Source organism: Salminus brasiliensis, chromosome 1 (genome assembly GCF_030463535.1).
Source record: "Salminus brasiliensis chromosome 1, fSalBra1.hap2, whole genome shotgun sequence".
Classification (NCBI taxonomy): domain Eukaryota; kingdom Metazoa; phylum Chordata; class Actinopteri; order Characiformes; family Bryconidae; genus Salminus; species Salminus brasiliensis.
The window spans coordinates 25,621,800-25,633,196 of NC_132878.1; the positions used below are offsets into that span (position 1 = coordinate 25,621,800).

At 43.3% G+C, this 11,397-nt stretch overlaps 1 protein-coding gene and 1 pseudogene across 1 annotated transcript; both read left to right on the forward strand.

Annotated features, from left to right (window-relative positions):
* The first annotated feature begins 336 nt into the window (after positions 1-336).
* LOC140552004 (tripartite motif-containing protein 16-like) lies at positions 337-5,540 on the forward strand (annotated as a pseudogene).
* An 87-nt stretch (positions 5,541-5,627) lies between these two features.
* LOC140552013 (tripartite motif-containing protein 16-like) lies at positions 5,628-11,397 on the forward strand. The gene is made up of 6 exons (XM_072675908.1): positions 5,628-7,800; positions 8,130-8,225; positions 8,639-8,872; positions 9,066-9,225; positions 9,810-9,866; positions 10,101-11,397. Exons 1-6 carry the CDS (start codon positions 7,561-7,563, stop codon positions 10,583-10,585), a joined length of 1,272 nt encoding a protein of 423 aa, XP_072532009.1. The 5' UTR covers positions 5,628-7,560; the 3' UTR covers positions 10,586-11,397.

Genomic DNA, 11,397 nt, shown 5'->3' on the forward strand with positions numbered 1-11,397 from the left:
TCATTGTCTATCTAACGTGTCCAAACTCAGGATCTAATTAGCTAGTTGTGAAGACTGTTCTCTCAGAAAACTAAAGATTAGCTTGGTGAGCTAACCAGATGGCTGATTACAGATCCTCACAGAGACTGCAGCTCTCTTACAAGCTGGAGTTCATTTTACCCTCCACTTTAAACAGCTGAACTCCACTAAACACTTCTGTCCCCCCCTCCCTTTCTCTCTCTCTCTCTCTCTCTCTCTCTCTCTCTCTCTCTCTCTCTCTCTCTCTCTCTTTCTCTCCTCTCCTCCCCTCTCTGTGACACTCTGAGCAGCAGGAAAGCAGGAAGTCACTCCTGCTCAGTTCAGAGAAAACGAAAGTGATCTCAGAGTGCTGCTCTCTCTCAGTCTAGAAGTGCAGGAAAATGGCAGAGGCCAGTATTTCAGTAGATCACGAGCAGTTCAGCTGTCCAGTCTGTCTGGATCTGCTGAAGGATCCAGTGGCTGTTCCCTGTGGACACAGTTTCTGTATGGTGTGTATTAATGGCTGCTGGGATCAGGATGAACAGAGGGGGGTCTACAGCTGCCCCCAGTGCAGAGAGACGTTCACTCCAAGGCCTGTTCTACGCAGGAACAACATGCTGGCTGAAGTGGTGGAGAAACTGAAGAAGACACAACTCCAAGCTGCTTCTCCTGCTCCCCGTTACGCTGGACCTGGAGATGTGGAGTGTGATTTCTGCACCGGGAGAAAACTCAAAGCCATCAAGTCCTGTCTGATGTGTCTGGCCTCCTTTTGTGAAACTCATCTTAAACCTCACTATGAAGTTCCTGGACTGAAGAAGCACAAGCTGGTCAAAGCGTCCACCCAGCTACAAGAGAAGATCTGCTCTCAGCATGATGAAGTGATGAAGATCTACTGTCGTACTGATCAGAGCTCTATCTGCTATTTATGTACAATGGATAAACACAGGGGTCATGATACAGTCCCTGCTGAAGCAGAAAGAAGGGAGAAACAGGTGAGAACTGTACATGTTTATAATGAATTAAAGCTAACTGGATTGATCATCTGTAATGAGCTGCTTCTCACTATTCAAACTCTTATTTCTGTTGTTGAAGGGATTGATTTTTTATTAAAAATGTTCTGGATAAGGAAGTGTTTAGTAAACAGGTCAGACCAGTCAGTAAATATGTGACCAGACAACACCCACCTTCCAGCCTTATAGTACTCCAGTAACAGTGTGATAGCTCTGTAGAACAATTCAGTTTAATTCAATTCAGTTAAAATATTTTTTTTATAAACTCATTTAGGAAAAATGGTAAATGTGCCATCAACCATACAAGATGAGTGAGATGATAAAGTCCATGCAGATAAACAGTCACAATGGTGTGGATTAATCAGTGCAAGGCCGGAGTGGGACAGCAGGCAGCAGGGTTAGTGGAGAGCCAGGTCTGGCGGTACCAGGATGGAACAGTTGGAACTAGGCATCTCAGTACATGGGAGAGAGGCAGAAAGGAGGGAAAAACACAAAGGCTTAGGAGGAGCACAGCAAAATGTTATGGTGGGGTTATACAACGGGACAAGATCCAAAAGGTTGGCAAGAGCCACAAATGGACTTGTGTCAGCAGCAATCAGACAGCAGGGGGCAGCTCAGCTCACACAGGGAGAGAAAAGAAAGGAGGAAAATGAAGAAGTGTTTAGGAGTTTGAGTAGACTGATGAACGGCCTGTAAAGGAACTAGATTAGAGAGACAGCAGCACTGATCAGAAACCTGTGAACAGAGCAGTACAGCAGTAAAGTCCAAACTTGTTAGTATTCATACAAGCTACATTAGCAAGGATAACAGTACAGTACATTGATGGAGTTGTATGTGATGCTTGAGCAAAAAGGTAATATCTAGATTTAAACACAGAGAGTGTCTCTGAGTCCCGACCACCAATAGAAAGTTCATTCCAGAGTTGAGAAGATTTATAGGAGAAAGAATCTGATGGCTCGGCTGTCTCTAACCCTCTCTGGGACTTTATCAGTTATAAATGACAGAAGGTAACTAAAATGAACCTGTCGACCAATCAAATTGTGTTTTAAATCTATCACATGACTTCCACTTCAGTTAATAAAACTCAGGAGTTTCATTATGTGACCAGATGTTCACGTAACCGGGGGAAGTGAGTGAGACAGTGCCATGCTTTGGGCCACTCGGTAGATAAGTGCCATGTTTAGTTAAAATGGATCCCTTCCAAATAATTTCTGCATGTAGCTTAATATGTTTCCTAAAGTCTTTCACCATTATAGCAGTATTTTATTCTAATGAAAGGTTTATTCTAACTGAAAAACACACGTCATGCAGAATTAACAATGTTCTATTAAAGGAAACAGCTTTACAACATCATTCACAAATATCACATAACATTGATTTGTTCACAGAATCAGCTAAAAGAGATGCAGGAGAAACTCCAGCAGAGGATCCAGGAGAAGCAGAAGAAGCTGCAGGAGGTGGAGCAGACGGTGAACACGCTTAAGGTGAGTACTGAGCAGAGATTTGATATTTCAGAGCTCAGTCTGGATCTCCTCCTCCTCCAGAGCTGAAAACAGTAGCAGCACCTGGAAGCCTGCACTTAGTCAGTGTTCATAGATACAGAATCACAAGCAGGATCAGAACCCACATAAGCCCGTCTATTTGAGATGACTAAATAACTCAGTAGGGTCTGTTCACTGTGTGAGGACTGGAGCTCCCATTACCTGTCTTCTACATTTCAGGTAATTTGGGGTCATTCTTTTAACCCTTTAAGAACCTGTCAGCAGATCCAGATTCCACTCTCCTCTCTAATCACTACAAATCTTCCATATTAGCTCCATAGCAGTCCTGAATAGAGTGTAGTAGCTACTGTGTAATAAGCCTTAAGACTCATGACTGAATAATGTGTGTGTAACAGCGCTCTGCACAGGCAGCAGTGGAGGACAGTGAGAGGATCTTTACTGAGCTGATCCGCTCCATTGAGAAAAAGCGCTCTGAGGTAACAGAGCTAATCAGAGCTCAGGAGAAGGCTGAACTGAGTGGAGCTGAAGAACTCATGGAGAAACTGCAGCAGGAGATGGCTGATCTAAAGAGGAGACACACTGAGCTGGAGCAGCTTTCACACACAGAGGATCACCTCCATTTCCTCCAGGTAACACTCACTGATCTACAGAGGAAGCTGCTCCTCATCAAGCTTGTAAAGCTCCTCTCAGCAGAAGTTCATTAAGCTCCACTAAATAAAGCTGTCTGTAATCCCAACTTTCTCTTTAGTCTCATTTGCTCTGATCTCCTTCATCTCTCTTCTCCACCTTCATCTTCCTCCATTGTGTTTCTTCTCTCTGTAGAGTTTCCAGTCTCTCTGTGTCTCTTCTGGATCTGAGGACTCAGCCAGCATCCCTGTCCATCAGCATCCCTCATTTGATGGAGTGAGGAAATCTGTCTGAGCTGAAAGAGCGACTAGAGGAATTCTGCAGAGAGGAGTTCAGGAAGATCCCTCCACATGGTAAGAGCAGCTGTCCTGCTGTCAGACATAAGGAGACAAGTCATTTCATTCAGCTCACTGTAGAGAAACTTACCCACTCAGCTTTCTTTACAGTGGTGCTGATGGGAATCAGGGGTCTCCATGACTACAACCCTAATATAGAGATTTTATTCCCTGTCTAAAAGCATCAGTGAATCTACAGGAGTCTTTGTGGACTGTGAACGGAGCGTTCCTCACCAAACCACTCTGACTGACTCTGTTCACGTCTGAACTCTTTAATTCTGCAGGAATTTAGAAAAATCTGTGGAATTTCTCTTTAAATCAGAACCATTTTATTTCCATTAAACTGATCATAAATATTTCATATAGAAATGAGTAAAGAGCAAGAAACCAACTCAGACCAGGAGAAGAATTAACTCTACTCTATTCTTCTCTATTCTATTCTATTCTACTCTATTCTATTCTATTCTATTCTATTCTACTCTCTTCTATTCTATTCTATTCTATTCATGTTGTTGGACTGTTGTGTTTGTGTGTCTCCACAGCTGCAGCAGTTCAGATTTTATCCTCAGGGCCAAAAACCAGAGAAGACTTTCTGCAGTGTATGTGTAACACACACACACACACACACACACACACACACACACTATCTCTCTCTCTCTCTCTCTCCCGCTTTACCTCTCTCTCTCACACACACACACACACACACACACACACATCTTACACATTACACATTTTATCTCTCCCTCTCCCTCTGTTTCTTACACACACACACACTATCTCTCTCTCTCTCTCTCTCTCTCCCGCTTTACCTCTCTCTCTCACACACACACACACGCACATGCACACACACACACACACACACACACACACACACACATCTTACACATTACACATTTTATCTCTCCCTCTCCCTCTGTTTCTCTCTCTCTCACACACACACACACACACACACACACACACACATAGGTAAATTAAAGGCTGTTGTTCTTTCCTTCTTTCTGGTGTTTTGTAGATTACTGTTGGCTGACTCTGGATCCCAACACAGCATTTAATCACCTCAGTCTGTCTGAGAAGAACAGAGTGGTGATGCGGAGTGATGTCCAGTCATACTCTGATCATCCAGAGAGGTTTAACTGCTGGCCTCAGGTGTTGTGTAGGGAGAGTGTGTGTGGACGCTGTTACTGGGAGGTTGAGTGGAGCAGAGGGGGAATTGGGTGTGTGTACATATCAGTGTCATATAAAGGGATCAGCAGGAAAGGAGGGGGTAATGAGTGTGGGTTTGGATACAACAGTCAGTCCTGGAGTCTGGTGTGTTTCTCCTCTCTCTCTTTCCTCCACAACAACATTCAGACTGAGCTCTCAGCTCCACCATCCTCCAGAATAGGAGTGTATGTGGATCACAGTGCAGGAACTCTGTCCTTCTACAGCGTCTCTGACACAATGACCCTCCTACACACACTCCACACCACATTCACTCAGCCGCTCTACGCTGGGTTCTGGGTTGGTGTTGGATCCACTGTGAGGTTATGTGATAAGGAGTGATCCTCTACTGAATTGTGGTCACTTTCTAAACAGATGGAGAAAATGAGTCACACTGATTTATTAATGAAGCATGTTTTTATGAAGATCATTTCCAGACTGTGTAAAAGCTGACACTGGTGTTGGGGAGAGGAGGTAAAGGGGAGTGTGAGAGTTCAGCTCAGTGTTGGAGCTGCTCTTCAGTATAGAAGTGAGGAAGATGAGGGAGGCTTTATTGCTCTAGAAAGATAAAGAACAGTTAGGGAATTCTATGGAGACTCATATATGAAGAAGTAGCTTTTATAATAATAGCTTTTACACACTGCTGCAGTTCCAGGACTTGATTTGATGGGAGATCATTAAAGGATTGAGCTGAAATATCTACAGCTACATGATTAGACTCTGACCTCTGCTGTGGTCAATCCTCCTGCTGTGGTCAGTCCTCGTGCTGTGGTCATTTCATTTGGATTTATCTTTCTGTTCGCTGTCAGAAATGAGCGCGCCATCATAGCTGATTATAAATGTGTAATAAAACATATATGATCACCTAATGTTGTGGTAGATCTTTTCATTAACTTCAGTTCAGTTCTTCTGAGCATTACAGGTTATGAACTGCTGTTTGCTGTGTATGGTCTGTAAGGGTCATTCAGCTGAATGTATGGATTAAATTCTCAGATGAAGCTTCTTTTTATGACAGACTACTTTGTATTCAACAAGAACAGTTGTTTTAACACCAGCAGCTCAAAATAGCATCTGTTGTTTTCCTGGTCAAAGGTTTGATCATGTGAGTAAAGAAAGGACAAAGGCCAGCTTCCCCAAAGTACAGCATTAATGTGTGAACACATTAAAGAACAGCAGGAAGAACCAGAAACATGATTTTCCTGAAGGAAACACACAGTGATTGCACAGCTTTAGGGGTTGCTATGAAATTGCTTAGTGGTTGCCTGGGTGTTGCTCTGTGGTTGCTGAGCAGTTGCTATGGTATACCAGGTGGTTGCTGTGGTGTCTGAGGTGGTTGCTAGCATGTTATGAAGTGGTTGCTGTGGTCCCGTGGGTGTCAGTTGTGTATTTGTATCATCAGCACATAAAAAGAGTGCCAAAACTTTTGCACCCCTTTCATTCCTTTGAGAAAACATCCCATGAAATGTCAGTTTCTGCATGGAAACCGTGCGCTCTGTATATAGACACCAGTCACTCAATCAGACAGAAGAAGTTGGAGTTGGAACAGTGGAGATATCTGGAGAGCTGCAGGATGAGCTACTCGTCAACATCAACATTAAATAACTGCAACATTCAGATATTACCAGTCCATCAGTACTGCTTCCAGTTTCTGTGTTCTCGTGCACATGCTGGGCAGTACATGTGTAATGAGGCGCTCACTTACAGCAGGGTTTGAACCCAGGCCGCCATGTTGGAGGGTCGGCGCGCTACTAAGTGAGCTACCACGATCACGTGACCAACGGGCCCAAGTGCAGAGTCTTTAATCTTAGAACAGGCAAAATGGAAATGACGTCTAACGCGAAATAAACGCGGGAAAACTAAAGACGCCAGGGGAGAACTGGCTACCTCTTTAACTCTAGAGGGAAATACAACTAAAGGGCAAAAAGGATCTCCTAAAAGAAACCAGAACTCCGTAGAGGAGCAGCTTTTGTTTCCATACAGTAATAGAGATGTGTGAGGATGAAGAACCTTTCAGAGGCTTAAAGAACCTTGATCTACAGGTTCTTTATCAATTTAAAGGTTCTTCACACTCAGTTCTCGATCACAGGCAAAGTTCTTTACAGAACGAAGAGTTGGAACTCTAACACTGTCACTGTCATTCTTCACTGCTGTGGTGAGTTTCTACCAGCTGTGCTCCATTCAGCTTGGCCTGAAGACGTGAGATTACTGGTGTAATGACACGCCTTCAGTTCAGGGTTTAAACTCCATCTTGTATGAGTGTGTGTGTGTTTACTTAACCATTTCCAAAGTTCTGTATTTACAGTTAGCATCACTCAGATCTTCATTTAAAGTAAGATGAGCTGCTGGTGGAACTGAACAGATCCATACAGTGTCTGGAGTTCACAGAGAAGTCAGCAATCAATCCTGGGTTCTTCTAACTGTGTTCCTCCAATCAACATATCTGTAGTGAAAACGACCCATTTTGACAACTGACCACTGACTGACTGGTGTGTGTGTGTGTGTGTATTTATGATCATGTTTACAGTATTTATTATAATGACTGAAGGAATCTTATTGGTAAGAACATCCTAACTGGTAGAGACGCTTTCAGGAATCCCAGCCCTGTTTAACTGTAAAACTCAAAATGTTATAATGTACTGAATTTGATTGATCCATTAAAATGTTTGACTGTAGATTCATAGTTTTGGTCACCAGTTCCTTAAAACTGCTCCAATTCACTGTTATTAATAATGGTTCTGTGAGCGATACCATAAAAGAACCACTGTGGTGGAGAAACTGAAGAAGACACAACTCCAAGCTGCTTCTCCTGCTCCCCGTTACGCTGGACCTGGAGATGTGGAGTGTGATTTCTGCACCGGGAGAAAACTCAAAGCCATCAAGTCCTGTCTGATGTGTCTGGCCTCCTTTTGTGAAACTCATCTTAAACCTCACTATGAAGTTCCTGGACTGAAGAAGCACAAGCTGGTCAAAGCGTCCACCCAGCTACAAGAGAAGATCTGCTCTCAGCATGATGAAGTGATAAAGATCTACTGTCGTACTGATCAGAGCTCTATCTGCTATTTATGTACAATGGATAAACACAGGGATCATGATACAGTCCCTGCTGAAGCAGAAAGAAGGGAGAAACAGGTGAGAACTGTACATGTTTATAATGAATTAAAGCTAACTGGATTGATCATCTGTAATGAGCTGCTTCTCACTATTCAAACTCTTATTTCTGTTGTTGAAGGGATTGATTTTTTATTTAAAATGTTCTGGATAAGGAAGTGTTCAGTAAACAGGTCAGACCAGTCAGTAAATATGTGGCCAGACAACACCCACCTTCCAGCCACACAGTACTCCAGTAAGAGTGTGACAGCTCTAAAGAATAAGAGTGTATCCAATTTATTTTGCTGTCTGTAACATTAAAAAAATTATGGACATCACTCACAAACATCATAACATTGACTTGTTCACAGAATCAACTAAAAGAGATGCAGAAGAAACTCCAGCAGAGGATCCAGGAGAAGCAGAAGAAGCTGCAGGAGGTGGAGCAGATGGTGAACACTCTTAAGGTGAGTACTGAGCAGAGATTTGATATTTCAGAGCTCAGTCTGGATCTTCTCCTCCTCCAGAGCTGAAAACAGTAGCAGCACCTGGAAGCCTGCACTTAGTCAGTGTTCATAGATACAGGATCACAAGCTGGATCAGAACCCACATAAGCCCGTCTATTTGAGATGACTAAATAACTCAGTGGGGTCTGTTCACTGTGTGAGGACTGGAGCTCCCATTACCTGTCTTCTACATTTCAGGTAATGTGGGGTCATTCTTTTAACTCTTTAAGAACCTGTCAGCAGATCCAGATTCCACTCTCCTCTCTACTCACTACAACTCTTACATATTAGCTCCATATCAGTCCTGAATAGAGTGTAGTAGCTACTGTGTAATAAGCCTTTAGACTCATGACTGAATAATGTGTGTGTAACAGTGCTCTGCACAGGCAGCAGTGGAGGACAGTGAGAGGATCTTTACTGAGCTAATCCGCTCCATTGAGAAAAAGCGCTCTGAGCTAACAGAGCTGATCAGAGCTCAGGAGAAGGCTGAACTGAGTAGAGTTCAAGAACTCCTGGAGAAACTGCAGCAGGAGATGGCTGATCTAAAGAGGAGACACACTGAGCTGGAGCAGCTTTCACACACAGAGGATCACCTCCATTTCCTCCAGGTAACACTCACTGATCTACAGAGGAAGCTGCTCCTCATCAAGCTTGTAAAGCTCCTCTCAGCAGAAGTTCATTAAGCTCCACTAAATAAAGCTGTCTGTAATCCCAACTTTCTCTTTAGTCTCATTTGCTCTGATCTCCTTCATCTCTCTTCTCCACCTTCATCTTCCTCCATTGTGTTTCTTCTCTCTGTAGAGTTTCCAGTCTCTCTGTGTCTCTTCTGGTTCTGAGGACTCAGCCAGCATCACTGTCCATCAGCATCCCTCATTTGATGGAGTGAGGAAATCTGTCTCTGAACTGAAAGAGCGACTAGAGGAATTCTGCAGAGAGGAGTTCAGGAAGATCCCTCCACTTGGTAAGAGCAGCTGTCCTGCTGTCAGACATAAGGAGACAAGTCATTTCATTCAGCTCACTGTAGAGAAACTTACCCACTCAGCTTTCTTTACATTGCTGATGATGGGAATCAGGGGTCTCCATGACTACAACCCTAATATAGAGATTTTATTCCCTATCTAAAAGCATCAGTGAATCTACAGGACTCTTTGTGGACTGTGAACGGAGCGTTCCTCACCAAACCACTCTGACTGACTCTGTTCACGTCTGAACTCTTTAATTCTGCAGGAATTTAGAAAAATCTGTGGAATTTCTCTTTAATTCAGAACCATTTTATTTCCATTAAACTGATCATAAATATTTCATATAGAAATGAGTAAAGAGCGAGAAACCAACTCCGACCAGGAGAAGAATTAACTCTACTCTCTTCTACTCTATTCTATTCTACTCTACTCTACTCTACTCTACTCTACTCTATTCTACTCTACTCTACTCTACTCTATTCTACTCTACTCTACTCTACTCTATTCTATTCTATTCTATTCTATTCTATTCTATTCTATTCTATTCATTCTGTTGGACCGTTGTGTTTGTGTGTCTCCACAGCTGCAGCAGTTCAGATTTTATCCTCAGAGCCAAAAACCAGAGAAGACTTTCTGCAGTGTATGTGTAACACACACACACACACACACACACACACACACACACACACACACACTCTCACACACAAACACACACACACACACACACACATTCTCTCTCACACACACACACACACACACTTAAACACACATACACACAGGCCATCTCTCTCAAACACCAACTCTCTCACAAACACACACACACACACACACACACAGGTAAATTAAAGATGTTCTTTTTTCTGGTGTTTTGTAGATTACTGTCAGCTGACTCTGGATCCCAACACAGTAAATTATCACCTCAGACTGTCTGAGAAGAACAGAGTGGTGATGCGGAGTAAAGGCCAGTCATACTCTGATGTGTGTGGACGCTGTTACTGGGAGGTTGAGTGGAGTAGTCTTGTATTTGGGTGTGTTTCTAATATAACAGTCTCATATAAAGAAATCAGCAGGAAAGGACGGGGTATTGAGTGTGGGTTTGGACGCAACAGTCAGTCCTGGAGTCTGGTGTGTTCCTCCTCTCTCTCTTTCCTCCACAACAACATTCAGACTAAGCTCTCAGCTCCACCATCCTCCAGAATAGGAGTGTATGTGGATCACAGTGCAGGAACTCTGTCCTTCTACAGCGTCTCTGACACAATGACCCTCCTACACACACTCCACACCACATTCACTCAGCCGCTCTACGCTGGGTTCTTGGTTGGTGGTGAATCAACTGTGAGGTTATGTGATAAGAAGTGATCCTCTACTGAATTGTGGTCACTTTCTATACAGATGGAGAAAATGAGTCACACTGATTTATTAATGAAGCATCACTAACGTCCTCTTGTCCAATCTGTATTCACAGACTCTAAACACATTCAGCACAACATCTGTCTGCTGAGGTCTAGACCAATACCACAGTTCATGCAGTTTTCACACAACATGCTTTAATCAATACATTTCTAAAATGCTGTTCACACAAGCTCACCCATTACCAAGACTCAGGATCTTGCTATAGGTTCTTGGTGTAGCCAATGAGAAAACACCATGCTCTGCACTGCACCAATCCAAAGTTGCTGCTGTGTCTGAGAAGGCGGGTCTTGGGACATAAAGGGACCAGTCGGGACTGAGTTTGGTGTGGAGAAGCACTGCAGTTAGACTGCAGTGACTTTGTTTGCTGCTGGTTGTGATATTAGATAGTGACGAGTGTGCAGAGTTCTCTGTGTTTTCTCTGTGTGCTCTTCACCACTTTTGCTGCTCTCTCACCCCCCCCCCCCCCCGCCCCCCCCCCACACACTTTCTGTCTTTCTTGGCGGGTGCCGCTTGTGTATTTATGGGTCAGGTTTAGCTTTGGGCTAGACAGCTTATTTGTTTTGTTCTTTTCTTTCCTTTAGCATCAGCCATTGTCCACCTTTACCATGTTTAAACCAGTGTCATTTATATACACTGTATTTACGTGTATCCAAACTGCTTGTAACTGGTCTTTGTTTTACCCATGTTTATATCAGTTTATATTATACCCTTCTCGTTACAATTAAGTAAACTGGTGGTGTCTTCATCACATAACTGCA